This window comes from Pleurodeles waltl, chromosome 11, assembly GCF_031143425.1.
Source record: "Pleurodeles waltl isolate 20211129_DDA chromosome 11, aPleWal1.hap1.20221129, whole genome shotgun sequence".
Taxonomy (NCBI): domain Eukaryota; kingdom Metazoa; phylum Chordata; class Amphibia; order Caudata; family Salamandridae; genus Pleurodeles; species Pleurodeles waltl.
In genome coordinates, this window is record NC_090450.1 from 152,471,585 (window position 1) to 152,488,853 (window position 17,269).

The following is a 17,269-nucleotide window of genomic DNA, read 5'->3' on the forward strand; positions in this document are numbered from 1 at the left end:
ATGCTTCCATGAAGGGGTGGGGAGCACACCTCAACAAGCACAGCATACAGGGTCAATGGGACAATCAGCAAAAACAACTTCACATAAATCATTTGGAACTGCTAGCGGTGTTTCTAGCATTAAAAGCATTTCAACCACTGGTAGCCCACAAACACATCCTTGTCAAAACCGACAACATGACAACAATGTATTATCTCAACAAACAAGGGGGGACACACTTGTCACAACTGTGTCTCTTAGCACAAAAGATTTGGCATTGGGCAATTCACAGTCACGTTCGCCTGATAGTACAATACATACCAGGCATTCAGAATCAGTTAGCCGACAATCTCAGTCGAGATCACCAGCAAACTCACGAATGGGAAATTCATCCCCAGATCCTACAGGATCACTTCCTCCGCTGGGGAACACCAAACATAGACCTATGCGCAACAAAAGAAAACGCAAAATGCCAATACTTCGCATCCAGGTACCCACACCCTCAATCCAAGGGCAATGTATTATGGATCAGTTGGTCAGGGATATTTGCTTACGCTTTTCCCCCTCTCCCACTCATTCCTTATCTGGTCAACAAATTAAGTCAAAACAAACTCAAACTAATACTCATAGCACCAACCTGGGCTCGCCAACCGTGGTACACAACACTGTTGGACTTATCAGTAATACCCCACATCAAATTACCAAACATTCCAGATCTGTTAACACAACACAAACAACAGATCAGACACCCAAATCCAGCATCGCTCAATCTAGCAATCTGGCTCCTGAAGCCTTAGAATTCGGACATTTAAGTCTTATGCAAGAGTATATGGAGGTCATTAAACAAGCAAGAAAACCTACACCAAGACATTGTTACGCAAACATATGGAAAAGATTTGTTTGCTACTGCCACACTAATCAGATTCAACCACTACATGCCTCCACAAAGGACATTGTAAGCTACTTATTACACTTACAGAAGTCTAATCTAGCATTCTCTTCCATTAAAATCCATCTCACTGCAATCTCTGCCTATCTGCAGATTACACATACAACATCACTTTTTAGAATCCCAGTCATTAAAACACGAGTCGACGCCCATGTGCAATGGAGCCGAAAGGGAGGAGTCACTCCGTCTCGTGACTCGAAAAGACTTTGAAGAAAAACAACTTGTAACACTCCAAGCCCAACACTAGATGGCAGGATAATGCACAGCATATGAATCTGCTGCGTCTCATGCCACAAACAGATGTACACTGGGTAAGTGACATTTTCCATATATATATGCATACACACACATGCACAGTGTAACATGCTAGAGGCTCACACAGTTGGTCAAAATGCCCCTCTCTGCCCTCTCAACAATGGCAATAAGTAGCATTTTTACTCTTGGCACATCTGCTTACATGGTTTATTTTGTGCTTTGCTGGTTTCTCGTGTGAATTATCAACAGGTGTATAACAAGAAACAGGTTACTAAGAGGGAATCAATGCATTGCAATAGAATCACACTATGTAAGCATCTTGATTACTGGCAGAGATTATTTTTCTGTGTCAAACCATCATGTTTATTTGAGTCGGTAAGCAATAGTGTCACATCTGTTATCCTTTTAATCAGAATAGCATGGACGCTGTGTTGTACTAAATAGCATAGTCTCTTGGAAACAGAGTTATGTTTGTGACCCATAGGTGTAAACGCACAAAAATTTGCCAGTTTTGTTTAAGAAATCAAACACCACACAACAAAAGATACATTTGACCACCATGGACAAAAGACCTAATTTAAGAACTACATGGTGGATGACCTTGAGGTATGTTTTGAGCACTTTCTTAAGCTTAACTTGACAATTTCACTTGTTTTGTGTGTTTTAGCCTCAAGCATAACTCACTTTTAACTGATGCTTTTCAAGTTAATTTGTTTTTTACTTTACTTCATTTCTAACCCCCAGCTGTACAAGATCTTTGAATATGCACGGCAGGGCATGCTGCCAGAGTCTGCTCCCAATTTGTTGTAGTCGCCCAGCCTTCACATCGCTCAGCCTCCTGGGTGCCTAATCTCCACTGTCCCTGTGCCCGTCAGCTTTTGGCTACGTGCAGCAGAGGTTGGTTGTGGGCATGCCTAGCCTTAGTTTCCTAGCTTCCAAATTTCATGCAGATTATTTGCACCACAACAAACTTATTACTAATAAAGCTCTAAGTGCAGTCTCATTTACTGACCCTACCACCCCCCCCCAAAAAAATAAAACAGATCTAACTAAAACATAATCAACAAAATGTTTTTAAAGTCTGCCAAAGTTTGTATGGATTCATCAGACTGTGCCAAATGTATTAGCAGATGGATGCTTCTTGCAACCTACGCCTTTGATCGAACTCCATTAAATTGAGAAAGCCATGAGTAGGCTAAACATATTGAGTCTCTGCCAAATTTTGTGCAAGTCAATCAGATGGTGTCAGTTATCAATAAATCAAAAATGTTTTGATCTTCCTTCGGCCCACCTTTTAGTCTACACAAAACCTGAAGTAGCTACACTGGAACGTGCTAATAGTGTCACATTTGCTGCAGATTCATCAAACAGTGCTGAAGGTATAACCAACTTAACATTGTATTATCTAATTTTAACTGCCCACCCTTGATAGATTGTTACAATACTTGACATACCAATTGAAAACCCACACATTTCAGGCTTCTCGCAGATTTTATGCAGTCCTAATTTTATTAGCAAATGACCACTTTACTTTCCACCCCTCTCCCCCTTTTAACTCTGCGCTTCCAAACCTGTGGTGAAGCTGCATTAAGTTAAAAATATGAAAAGGAGATTAACGTGCTCAGTTCCTACATGTTTTCCTACAGATTGATGAAATGGAGCCAAGGTTATTAGTAGATCAAACATTTTTTTGTCTCCCACCCCTCTTAACTTTGCCCACCTCCCAGTTTTGGATCTTTATGAAACCTAATAACCAGCACTAGGCATCACTTACTAATTATGTGTCACTCTTCACACAGATTGATCAATGGATCCATGGATATGCATAGATTCAAAAATTTACTGTGCTTAATATCCATATATTTGGCAAATCTTGCCAGAGTCCTTAGCAAATCAACAAATGTTTATTCCACTGTCCAGAGATTCAAATGTGTTTCAAGCCCACATATTACATTTTTCAAAAGCTGATAACTCAAAAACTACTAAATAGCATTACACCAAATCAAAAAGAGCATAGCTTCTGAGTAAAGTTTTACTCCCATTCCACCTTTCCCGTTGTTGACCTATCTTTTGTCAAATTTCCTATAGAGCTAAATTGAGAAATTGTGCATCTTTTCACCGCAACTTAATATTTTTCCTGACTACTGATCTGCACGAATCCCGGCATGCTGAAACATGGCTGACTAAGTAGATACATTGTCAAACCAATAATTACAGTCATAGGCCCTCATTATAGGTTTGGCAGGCGCAGAGGCTGCCCGCCAAACCCATTCATATGGAAGACCGCCATGTCAGTCTTTCCCCGGCCGGCCATATTAAGAGTTCCCCGCTGGGCCGGCGGGTGGAAACAGCATTTCCGCCCGCTGGCCCAGCAGGGAACAGGGCCTTGACATTGATGCCGGCTCATAATTGAGCCATCTGCAATGTGGCGGTGAGTCGGGTGGGACAGCACCCGTTGTGTTTTTCACTGCCCGTAATTCGGGCAGTGAAAAGCGCAATGGGGCTGTCTGTGGTGGCCCCAGCACTGCCCAGGCCAAGAGCAGGGGCCCCCGGCACCCCTTGTCCCCCTGCCTTTGCATAGCAGTGCTGCCCTGGTGGATTTAGACCGCCGGCACCGCCAGGCTGTCGGCAACCTGGTAGTGACAGCGGTCCGACCATGACAGCTCCGCCACGGTCGTAATGTGAAGGCCGAACTGCTACTTTTGCGGTGGTTCGACCCCCACTGCGGCCCTGGTGGTCTCATGACCGCCATGGTCGCAATGAGGCCCATAGTGTTCTCTTCCGTATTATTAAGTGTACAAATTCTTGTACTCTCATCTGTAAGATTAGTTATGAAATATATAATAGCATCTGTCACATCATTAGTGGGTCATGAGTGTTGTTTTTGGTGTGAGACTAATGGTTTGAATAGGTTCTATGTGAGTTGTAAATTGCACAGCTAACCATAACTTGGAAAATCTGTGCTTTTTCATTTTTAATTTGCAACCATAACTGCACTTTAAAAAAAAAAATATATATATATGACAGTGTGTTATAACCAGTTCTAACCATAACTTATTTCAAGCTGACTTTCATCAATTGATATAATTTCCTAATGCCTTTCATTTTAGCTTTTATGTTTAGTCAGTATTACAACTTTGTGAATGTATGCAGTGCATAAAAAATCTACAAAAGGAAGCATGGTTAGCAGTTTAGTAAGAGTAGTACAGATTGTATACTCGCTACCTGCGTACAAACCTGTTTTTAAGCCCACATTTAGGGACCTTGACCTTACATGTTCTTGTGGTCCTGGGGACACACATCTAGTGTTGTGAGCATGTGTTTTGTATTATCTCCTGCACACATGCAAGAATATATATATGTATGTGGTATTTCTGTAGCGCAAATCTATGCAAAAGATAGCAAACTGCTCTACCAGGTTAAAGACGAGATTTAAGTCTGTGAGTGTTAGGAGGGGTTGATGATTTCTGCACTGTTAATACATTGTCAAGAAGAAAAACACATATGTTGTGTAATGTAAGCAGTTTCCACTAGTAACTCCTTACCATACATCAAGCAATACTATCTTTGTTGAAAACTATACCAAGGGGCCTCTCCATTCCAAGTATTGATGTCTGATTTTATTCACACTATTTAATTACTATGCTATGCCTTGCTCCCTTTGAATGAAAAATAAAATGTTATTGAAGTTTCCAGATATGAGAGATACTGTTTCTTTTACAGAATGCTCTGGATAAACAAGAAGAATTAACCCCCTTGGGTTTCCACTTGGCTAGGTTGCCTGTTGAGCCACATATAGGAAAAATGATTCTCTTTGCAGCATTGTTGTGCTGTTTAGATCCAGTGCTCACAATTGCAGCAAGTCTCAGCTTCAAAGATCCGTTTGTCATTCCACTGGTAAGATTGAAAACGGAGCAATTCATTGTTTTACACTTTTGATGTTGTTCTATATTGCTATTTAAAAAGGGTTTGTAAACTGAGTTTTTGGTACATTTACTCAGGATATTTCCCACATGAGGTGTTGTATTGCATCATATACAGTTGGAAATCGGTTCCTGTTTTGTATAGGATTTTATAAACATTGAAATTATCCCATGCATGATACATTATCTATCAGTATTCCTTAATGCTTAACTTACAATTTCTTCAATTCTCTCATATTTTGTATACAGCACTAGCTAGTGGAGTATTCAGCAGCCAATAACTGCTAGGGCTTGACCCCTTTATCCCTTCAAAAAATATTCTCCAGATGAAAAGAATTTCCTCATCAGTGTGTCTTACAGCCGGTGTCATGACTCTCACCGTTGACTTTGAAGGTAGGTAATGATTTTTGTGGATCCATCTGGAGATACCCCTTAAGAGGCTTAGGGCCTGATTTTGATCTTGGCGGAAGGAATACTTTGTCACAAACGTGACTGATATCCCATGTGCCTTATTATGATCTCCCCTGATATCATGGGATTGTAATAAGGCGGACAGAAAATCTGTCACATTTGTGATTGAATATTCCTTCCTCCAAGACCTAAATCAGGCCCTTAGTTTGGAACCATGTCTTTTTTAAACACAAATAGTGTGCTCTCAAAACCATGGCTTCTCCATTTCTCATTTCTGCATCAGTAGAGTACAAAGGCAGAGGCAGATGTTCAGTAAGAATGCATTTGATAATACTCTAATGCATTCAGTGCTTCTGTATGAATGAATATATACTATTATAACTGTCTATGGGCATACAGGAAACATGCTAATAATATGGATGGATCCTCAAAAGACACGTTGGAGACTACACAATGAGAACCTCCTTTGTTTACCAAGAAGATACTCTGTATCTGATTGACTTAGCATTTTCTTGATTACTTTGCCAGCATTAGCAGGTCCATGAGCGGCCACCATCTTTAAATAGGAAGATACATTGTATCTTCTTGACATATACACACTGACGTGTGGTGCACAGCATTTTTCACTATCAGCGTGCCATTCCTGCCTCACTTCAGAGAAGTCCTGGAACTCGGTGCATGGGAAGCACAGGTTAATCTTGGAATTTCTGCTGGTCTTTGTTTATGCGGAGTACCACACTAAAAGTGTTGAGTTGTAACCACCACTCCTTTTTGATTCTAGTGCTGAGACTCTGATGCGACAAAGGTGAATGTCTATTATATAAGATATAGCTCTCTCACTTTTTGTGGGTTAATTCATTTATTAAAGACAATCACCCTATTGGAATCATTCCTGTGTGTCCTAGATGCAACCCTTTGGAGCCTTCTGAGCAGTATGAGGTGACCATTCAGAGACCATGCTTTATTTTCTTTTGATTCAGATACATTAGGTGACTCATAAGGACATAATATACGAATATTGTATTCTGTTCTTTTGTTTTGTACACTCATTAAGGAGGTGTTGCATTGTTTGGTTTAGCACACAGTGTGTCTCCTTTAACTGTCCTGTGGAAGGCCCCATTAGATTTAAAAATCTAACACGTGTATACCGTTCAAACCGGTGACTATCTACAACACTGTGCGAATACCACACAACTAAAGTGGGCCTGAAAATGTGCATCTTTGTATCAAACCACTAGAAGCACAACTTTATATTGTGTAGCCAGGATGCACAAAAATGTGATTGACTAAATTTTATTGTGTTCTCTCACACTTTAAGCTTGTGCTTTTGCAATATGAAATTGTCTGTTGTCACTACACACTGATTACCTTGTTTGAAATATATTGCTTTTGAACTGTTGTTAACTGTTATAAGACAATATACATTCCATCTTCGGTAGTGTGAGTGAATTCATCTTTTAATGTACTTATTTTACTTATGTGAGGATTGTTGCATAGCCTCCACTGAATTTGTGAATTCTGGAAAAGGAGCAGATCCATGGGCACAATAGTCATTTTTAAGTCTTGCGTTAGGCAAGACCTTTTGATTTTTAAAAGCAACATATGTACAATATACTTATTTAAAGAGACTTTCAACCAGCTTTTTTATCCATTGGTTTATTGGTGAGTCATTCACATTTTGCCTCTGCCCACTATAGCATAGATTATGGTGGTCAACCCACTTCAGGCACTGGATAACTTTACTTTGAGTGTCTGCATTGTGCTCTTTCACAAGGAGCACATTCACATGCAAGCTAGTTCTTTTCTGTGCTATTGTTTTTTTTTTTTCACTTCATTACTTTGATGTTGCCTCTGTGTTTAGACTGATGTTACAGCAGGACTCTTTACCACATATTCCAAGCATTATCAGATTCCTTCTCCTGCCAATGCGGTTGTAAATTCCTTCTTGAGTTTCATTTGGTTACTTTTTGACTATCAGCATTTTACAAGATAACAGACTGCGTCCATTTGAAACTGCTTTGTATTTAGTTATTGAAAGCTTCAATATTATAGATGTGAATTCATAAGCAGACAATTCTTCGGAACACGTTTATTCTGGACTCAGTTTCACAAGTGGTCTTTAATAAACTTTTCCCAACAAGCTACACAGCATTTTCCATGCTTAATTTACAGAACCTGTAAAACATTCCCTTCTTTCATTTCTTCTTTCTTTCTTTCTTTCTTTCTTTCTTTCTTTCTTTCTTTCTTTCTTTCTTTCTTTCTTTCTTTCTTTCTTTCTTTCTTTCTTTCTTTCATTTTCTTCATTCCTTTTCTTCTTTCTTGCTTTCCTGTTTTCTTCATTCCTTTTCTTCTTTCTTGCTTTCCTGTTTTCTTCTATTCTTTCTGTAGGAAGTTGGTTCTGTATATACTATTTCAAAGTAAGAAATAGTGTGCACAGATTCAAAGGGTTCCCCTTAGAGGTAAGATAGTGGCAGAAAGAGATAATTATAATGCTCTATTTTGTGGTAGTGTGGTCAAGCAGTAGGCTTATCAGAGGGTAGTGTTAAGCATTTGTTGTACACACACAGGCAATAAATGAGGAACACACACTCAAAGACAATTCCATGCCAATAGGTTTTTATATAGAAAAATATATTTTCTTAGTTTATTTTAACCCCTTCGCTGCCAGGCCTTTTCCCCTCCTGTGCCAGGCCTTTTTTTGCCTATTTGGGGCAGTTCGCGCTTAGGCCCTCATAACTTTTTGTCCACATAAGCTAGCCAAGCCAAATTTGCGTCCTTTTTTTTCCAACATCCTAGGGATTCTAGAGGTACCCAGACTTTTGTGGGTTCCCCTGAAGGAGGCCAAGAAATTAACCAAAATACAGTGAAAATTTCGTTTTTTTCAAAAAAATTGGAAACAGTGGCTGCAGAAGGCATGTGGTTTTTCCCCTGAAAATGGCATCAGCAAAGGGTTTGCTGTGCTAAACTCAGCAGCTTCCCAGCTTTCAGGAACAGGCAGACTTGAATCAGAAAACCCAATTTTTCAACACAATTTTTGGCATTTTACTGGGACATACCCCATTTTTGCTATTTTTTTGTGCTTTCAGCCTCCTTCCAGTCAGTGACAGAAATGGGCTTGAAACCAATGCTGGATCCCAGAAACCTAAACATTTCTGAAAAGTAGACAAAATTCTGAATTCAGCAAGGGGTCATTTGTGTAGATCCTACAAGGGTTTCCTACAGAAAATAACAACTGAAAAAGAAAAATATTGAAAGTGAGGTGAAAAAAACATCAATTTTTCTCTATGTTTTACTCAGTAACTTTTCCCTGCAATGTCATATTATCGAAAGCAGTATACCATTACATCTGATGGACTCCTCTGGTTGTGGGGATATATAGGGCTTGTAGGTTCATCAAGAACCCTAGGTACCCAGAGCCAATAAATGAGCTGCACCCTGCAGTGTTTTCTCATTCTATACCGGGTATACAGCAATTAATTTGCTGAAATATAAAGAGTAAAAAATCGCTATCAAGAAAACCTTTGTATTTCCAAAAAGGGAACAAGATCAGGTGTTGAGGAGCAGTGGTTATTTGCACATCTCTGAATTCCGGGGTGACCATACTAGCATGTGAATTACAGGGCATTTCTCAAATAGATGTCTTTTTTACACACTCTCCTATATTTGGAAGGAAAAAATGTAGAGAAAGACAAGGGGCAATAACACTTGTTTTGCTAATCTATGTTCCCCCAAGTCTCCCGATAAAAATGATACCTCACTTGTGTGGGTAGGCCTAGCGCCCGCGACAGGAAACGCCCCAAAATGCAACGTGGACACATCCCATTTTTTTTTAAAGAAAACAGAGGTGTTTTTTTGCAAAGTGCCTACCTGTAGATTTTGGCCTCTAGCTCAGCTGGCACCTAGGGAAACCTACCAAACCTGTGCATTTCTGAAAACTAGAGACCTAGGGGAATCCAAGATGGGGTGACTTGTGGGGCTCTGACCAGGTTCTGTTACCCAGAATCCTTTGCAAACCTCAAAATTTGGCTAAAAAAACACATGTTCCTCACATTTCTGTGGCAGAAAGTTCTGGAATCTGAGAGGAGCCACAAATTTCCTTCCACCCAGCGTTCCCCCAAATCTCCCGATAAAAATGATACCTCACTTGTGTGGGTAGGACAAGTGCCCACGAAAGGAAAAGGCTCAAAACACAATGTGGAAACATCACATTTTTTCATAGAAAACAGTGCCTACCTGTGGATTTTGGCCTCTAGCTCAGCCGGCACCTGGGGAAACCTAGCAAACCAGCGCATTTTTGAAAACTAGAAACCCAGGGGAATCCAAGATGGGGTGACTTGCGGGGCTCTGACCAGGTTATGTTACCCAGAATCCTTTGCAAACATCAAAATTTGGCCAAAAAAACACTTTTTCCTCGCATTTCGGTGACGGGCAGTTCTGGAATCTGAGAGGAGCCACAAATTTCCTTCCACCCAGCGTTCCCCTAAGTCTCTCAATAAAAATGGTACCTCACTTCTGTGGGTAGGCCTAGCGCCCACGAAAGGAATTGGCCCAAAACACAACGTGGACACAACATATTTTTTCACACAAAACAGAGGTGTTTTTTGCAAAGTGCCTACCTGTGGATTTTGGCCTCTAGCTCAGCCGGCCCCGGGGGGGGGGCAGAAATGCCCTAAAATAAATTTGACCCCCCACCCCCTGCCCAAACCTCCCCTGCCCGGGAGCGACCCTTGCCTACGGGGTCGCTCCCCTGCTTGATATTGGCACACAAAAACAAATCCCCGGTGCCTAGAGGTTTCTGCCCCCTTGGGGGCAGATTGACCGAAAATCACCCAATCTGCCCCCAAGGGGGGCAGAAATGGTCTAAATACAATTTGCCCCCCAGGGGAGTGACCCTTGCCTGATGGGTCGCTCCCCATCTCTAAAAAAAATAAAATAAAATAAAAAAACAAACAAACAAAAAAAAAACACAAAAAAAATATTTGCCCTGGTGCCTAGAGGTTTCTGCCCCCCCGGGGGCAGAAATGGCCTAAAATAAATTTGACGATGCAGGCAAGCACAGGGGGGCTTCTCGGGGTAGCCACCACCTGGGCTAGGCAGAGGGTCACCTGGGGGTCGCTCCTGCACTGGAGTTCGGTTCCTTCAGGTCCTGGGGGCTGCGGGTGCAGTGTGGTTTCCAGGCGTCTGGTTCCTTAAAGCAGGCAGTTGCGGTTGGGGGAGCCTCTGGATTTCCTCTGCAGGTGTCGCTGTGGGGGCTCAGGGGGGTCAACTCTGGCTCGCAGTCGCCGGGGAGTCCTCCCTGTAGAGTTAGTATTCCGCAGGTCGAGCCGGGGGCGTTGGGTGCAGAGTGGAAAGTCTGACGCTTCCGGCGGGAAACGTGTGTTCTTTAAAAGTTGCTCTTTGTTTCAAAATGTTGCAGTTTCTTGAACAGGGCCGCTGTTCTCGGGAGCTTCTTAGTCCTTTAGATGCAGGGTAGTCCTCTGAGGCTTCAGAGGTCACTGGACCCTGTTGGATGCGTCGCTGTTGCAGTTTTCTTCGAAGTAGGGAGACAGGCCGGTGGGGCTGGGGCCAAATCAGTTGTCGTCTCCGTCTTCACTGCAGGGCTTCAGGTCAGCAGTCCTTCTTCTTCTTTAGGTTGCAAGAATCTGATTTCCTAGGTTCTGAGGGCCCCTAAATACTGAATTTAGGGGTGTTTTTAGGTCCAATGGCTACTGTCCTTGAGGGTGGCTACACCCTCTTTGTGCCTCCTCCCTGAGGGGAGGGGGGCACATCCCTATTCCTATTGGGGGAATCCTCCAAAATCACGATGGAGGATTTCTAAAGGCAGGGATCACCTCAGCTCAGGACACCTTAGGGGTTGTCCTGACTGGTGGGTGACTCCTCCTTGTTTTTCTCATTATCTCCCCTGGACAAAAGTGGGGGCTGTGTCCAGGGGATGGGCATCTCCACTAGCTGGAGTGCCCTGGGGCATTGTAACATGAAGCCTGAGCCTTTGAGGCTCACTGCTAGGTGTTACAGTTCCTGCAAGGGGGGGGCGGGGTGTGAAGCACCTCCACCCAGAGCAGGCTTTGTTTCTGTCCCCAGTGAGCACAAAGGCTCTCACCCCAGGGGGTCAGAAAATAGTTTGTCAGTGGCAAGCTGGCACAGTCCAGTCAGTCCTGCGCTGAAGGACTGGGTAAAATTCAGGGGGCATCTCTAAGATTCCCTCTGTGTGCATATTTTAATAAATCCACCACTGGCATCTGTATGGGTTTATTATTCTGAGAAGTTTGATACCAAACTTCCCAGTATTCATTGTAGCCATTATGGAACTGTGGAGTTCGTTTTTCCAAACTCCCAGACCATATACTTAATATGGCCACACTATACTTACAATGTCTAAGAATGGACTTAGACACTGTAGGGGCATATTGCTCATGCAGCCATGCCCTCGCCTCTGTTATAGTGCACCCTGCCTCAGGGCTTTAAGGCCTGCTAGAGGTGTGACTTAGCTATGCCACAGGCAGTGTTTTGTGTGCATGGCACCCTGAGGGCAAAGCCATGTCGACTTTGCCTTTTTCTCCCCACCAACACACACAATCTGCAATGGCAGTGTGCGTGTGTTAGGTGAGGGGTCTCTAAGGTGGCACCACACACGCTGAAGCCCTTAGGGACCTTCCCGGGTCATAGGGCTCTTGGTACCACTGGTACTTCTGTGTGCCAGTTGTGGAAACAGTGGTACATTTTGAGTGAATGAAAACTTGTGCTGGGGCTTGGTTAGCAGGGTCCCAGCACACTCTCAGTCAAGTCAGCATCAATATCAGGCAAAAAGTGGGGGTAACTGCTACAAGCAGCTATTTTCCTACAACTCTTAATAAGTTTTAAAAAACTATTTATGGCAAACTATATTATGGTTTATACGCAATTTTTTAGCTTTTGCAAATATTGAACGGCTACACTTTTCTGAATCTTTATTTGCAAGAATGTTAAAATGTCCTTTTATGTGAATAGCGACTTTTACAGTGTTTATTGAAATGCTCATATCAAGGAGACAAAAAATAGCCACGTCTGGCAACATTATTATGCATTCAAGAGTGTTATTGTGCTGTATTAACACCCATAACTAGCAAGGCAGCATAATGATTAAGTTATTGGAGTGTATAGACAAAACGTGAAGAGTACAGTACAAGCATTTCCCATGTCTTAGTTTATGCATCTACAGAACATTTTACCATAGTGGCAGCACATACATTATGCCAAAACATTAAAATATTAAGCAAGATAGGCAACTTTCTACTTCACACTTCAGCCTTAAACTTGCCCACTGTCAACATTCCTGAAGAGAAAAGGTATTAGGAAAGTACACTAAGTTACAGAAACAGTCAAAACACTAACTGGTAAGTAGATGACCATGGGTTGTGCAGGACAAAACTGTTGAAGAGGGAAATCCAGACATAAGCCCAAAATATAACATGTTCTGCATGAAGTTAAGATGAATTTATTTAGTATAGATAAATCTTCAAGTTGAGCACATGAACTCCCAATGAAAGACAGCCAACACGTGTTTCACCCCCTCTTGGCTTGGAGACTAGGGCCTTTTCAGGACTGCTATCTCATAGTGCATGTTAAAGCATTCTACACACAGCAAGATATGTATAGAGATATAAGTTCACCATTTTGAACCAGATTATCAATGTGCCCGTTATTAAGAACAAAGAGAATTGGTGAAACAAATAATGAAAAAAACAATGAAAAAATGATCTAGATGGAATAGGAAGGACCCAGCAGAGAGAAAAAAAGGAAGAGCACACCAACACAAAATTGTCACAGTCTATTATCAGGCAGCACATTCTTGTGATATAAGGAAACGGTATACACGATTGGCAAGTAACTACAACACAGCATATAGCGCGTACCCGCAGCATAAATGTTTATCATATGGTTCAAAGTATGTAGTTGAGCATTTTTCAATGGGGTGGCACCCATCAACAGTTCTCATAAGGTCACGTTCAATTATGTTCCGTAATCATTGTTCAATACCAAAAGGATAACATTTGCACAGAGAAGGTAAAAAGCTACCATAATCTAAAGGTCTACAGTCATTCTGTTCCGTAATTCTAAGTCAAACCACACAAAGTCATATACAGGAATATATTAATATTTCAAGAGAGTAAAGTCCCATCATACATAACGGTTCAATGTGAACCCCAACAGCATCAAACGAATGGTAGTGAATGTTGTCCAATAGGAAGGTGGCAAACCGGCATCAGAAGGACAACAAAAGCAAAAACAAGAAAGTCCAGAAAATCACTTGAGTAAAAGGAAAAATTATATAAAGCAAAAATACAAACGGGGAAAGGTAATAAAAGGTGTCAGAACATGAAGGTGGAAGACACCCAGTAGTGCTGGCCCGGCACACCTCTTTGAAATACAAGGAAATTAATGAAGTCTCTATTATCTGTGAATGCGAGAGTACTCTGTCTCACTATCAGGTAGAAAGTAAATGCAGAAAAAATCTCACGGGTTGTAAAGTCACAAGACTTAGCACTGCATATGATGAGCCACGCAGCTGCACTGTAAGGACGTATGCAGGCCCAAACACAACAATGTAGAGAACAGTAAGGTCATAATCACATGTTAAAAATATCAGAAGTATCCCATGCAGAATGCTACCAAAAGCATACCAAGTATTGCGTCGATGTAGAAATGTTGTCCGTTACCAGTCATCAAAGAAGAGATTCCCTATTCCTGTAAGAAGAGGTGAAAGAAGAGTATTATCTCCCTGTCTAAGGGATATGTAGACCATTCTCTGGCCACACCAGGTGCATGTAGATGACCAGTTCATCTTGTTTTGTGTCAAATCCATTTGTTCACCAAGTCTGTCTTGTAGTTCGCCTGTTCAGTCAGTTCACGATAGCCCGTTGTTTTGCATGACAGAAAGTTAAACTGTTGTTTTTAAATTGTTTCTTTGAAACCACAGGTTGTTGTTCCGGAGCAGTGTTCTTTAATATATTTTCTATATTTCATAAGGGCAAAGAAAAAGTTGCAGATTCAAAAAGGAAAGAGTTATCAAAGAATACTAAGAGTGACCACTTGACTGTTGTAAATGCATTTGAGGTAGGAATGTATCATTATTTGTTTGGCAGAAAAGAAAGACATTATTTAAGGAGAAAAAAACCGTACGAAGGCTGATGTGTTTTAAATATGCAGGAAAGCAAAATAAACATCTAAGTCACCAAGACACAACCTAAGGACTGTATTTCCCTTTAATAGTTTTTGCCATTTTAAAGAAACCTAATTACATATTAGTCTCCATGAGCAATGTTCAAAAGTGTGTAAAATGTTAGACATTTCTGTGGCACTAGTCAAAAAAAGAATATATCAGGCAAAATAGTTAACTTTAGTGTGATGTAGGGAAATCTGTGGTTTTCTGCATATTTAATTCATTGTGGTCTTTTGTTTGGCATGTTTCTACTGTACCTACATTAGGAGTGTAATCTGGAAATTGAGTTCCTCCTGTTACTGCCATGTCGCTTCAACTTTCCAATTCATTCAAATGAGAACAAAGTGTAATGTAAAAAAGATTACATGTGATATAGTTTGCATTGAATTGTGTAGCACTTAATCCTCTTATACCGAAAACATCCGTTGTGCTCTTGAAACTCCCTTGAAATGCCACCCATTACAAGTAACAGTTTGATGGAGAAACATCAAACATCAACAACGCAGCATGTGATGAAGTCCTTTTTGTGTAGGTCAAATCATTTTTCAAAGCTAAATTCAAAGCCTCTGAAAGTGTGTAAACATGTAGTCTAAATTGGTTGATTAGAATGATCTCTCAAAAGTTTCTGCAGTTTCAGCCACTAAAACATGCGTTCATAAATGTGTTAGCTTGTTGGTCATGTTTAAAGTATTTAATCGTTGTGTCTTGTTTTGTAATCCTCATTGTTAGTAATATGACTAATGCTACTTTTCCTACTTTCTGTTAATGTATGCTGTCTTTAAATAACTCTTAGTGGGTAACGGTCTCTCTCTCTTTAAGGAAATCTGAATTTCTGTACGTTATGAGATCCTCAAATGTCCGGCTCCACCTGAGGTGAATGATCCAGACAAGGCATTCTCAAAACGTGGAGAAATAACCGAGGAAAATATTACTTTTGTCTCTTTATTTTAGAGGGTATGGCACATGGGAGCAAATTAGAACTTCTGAATTCAGTCCTAGTCTCCCAGATGTCTTCCATTTGTTTGTTCACCCATAGGTGTGCAATCAGGTTGGAAGTTGATAAGGTATTTTAGCTAAGAATGGTCTTGTTCCTCGCAAGATATGGTTTTAGACTGGGGTCAACTGACTCTACAATTTTAAGCCTGTCTTTATGTAACAAGAGGTCACCAACTGTAACTCATTTGTATGTCCCAATCCAGCATTCTTGTTTTCTACTGTCCAGGAATCGGAGCTAACCAATTTTTTTAAAAATTTTAAACTAATCTCCACTCCAAAAGAAGATACATCTGCATTACAAGGTTAGCCTACTTGGGCCTCCCCATAAAAAGCCATCTCATCACAACGCCCACCAATACCTCGTAGTCACTCAGTATATAATTCGAATTTTAAACACTCCTTCATACAGTTACTTAAAAAATGCTGATGGATTCATAGCTCCGTTCCAACTTTCACTAATATTGGGATTTTACGGGCCAGCTTAGACTCTTCTTGCCAGCAGTTTGCTCACTGATTCATGTTCCACAGTATCCTCAACAAATATCACTTATGCATCAGCCCTAGAAAAGAGAATGAGACCAACAAATTCGACAACAGAAAAGCAGCTACTGGTTCTAACATTATTTTTTTTGTGTTGTAATTCTTTATTCAAAATCAAAGACACTGTACAAAAACAAAAATCCGGCCCGTGTGATACAGGCACAAAATGCACAGTGAAATCCAACATATTTGTGCAGCGAACGTCAAACATACAATAAAGAAAAAGGTAATCTGAGATGTATCAGTGTCCAACAGGACTAAACAACAATTGCCACAGTTCAAGAGTACAGTGCAACTATTAATATAGAACAGGTGTACCGGTCATTGTGCGGAATCTTGCCCGCATCCCTGCCCGTGCCCCAGCGGTAGTATATGTAAAGGACCCAGTATACTGGGCATAATCCCGCTCATTGTCTCTGTTCCAGATCTCCCAGACCCCAGTATCCTCCACTGGGGTTATAAGCGAAGAAAGGAACATGAGGATGTTTCAGGTGAGCAAACATTCAGGGAGATTGGGGCAATTCCGCGGGACCACGGAAGCGAAAGGCACCGAGGGGGGGGCAGAGATGGCAGAAGTGAGCATTAGCATGAAGCAGGACGTAGTGCAAACACAAGAGACACCGAGTAGCAGAGGGAAGGAAGGTAAGTGCTAAACTAGTGGTACTAGGCGTATCTGCTACCAGGTGTGAGAAAGGGATGCAGCGGAGGGTAGCCCGGGTCTTTGAAAGGCGAGGGCTGCAGAGAAAAAGATGGGTGCAATAACAGGATATTATTCATGGTGGAAAGGAAGGTAAGAGTAGTAGGAAGAAGGAGAGTGAAGATAGGAGAGAGCGTGGAAGGGTAAGCGGAAAGTTGGCTGGAGTGACAGTGACCGAGGGAAGCGAGAGTGTGAAGGGAAGGAGGAGGGGGGAGACGGAGTCGGAAGGGAATGGTCAAGGAGATGTAGCTAAGCTACTGAGAGGGGAAGTGGCAGAAGGGACAGAAGAGGTGAGGGGGAAGAGGGGCAGGGGTTAGGGA

General features: G+C 41.5%; 1 protein-coding gene across 1 annotated transcript in view; it reads left to right on the forward strand.

The window, feature by feature from the left end:
• Nucleotides 1-17,269, forward strand: part of DHX36 (DEAH-box helicase 36) — a 275,760-nt gene that overhangs the window by 155,357 nt on the left and 103,134 nt on the right. Inside the window, exons 18-19 of the mRNA XM_069213319.1 lie at nucleotides 4,907-5,080; nucleotides 14,524-14,610. Coding sequence (XP_069069420.1) covers nucleotides 4,907-5,080; nucleotides 14,524-14,610 — 261 coding nt within the window. The remainder of the gene's footprint in view (nucleotides 1-4,906; nucleotides 5,081-14,523; nucleotides 14,611-17,269) is intronic.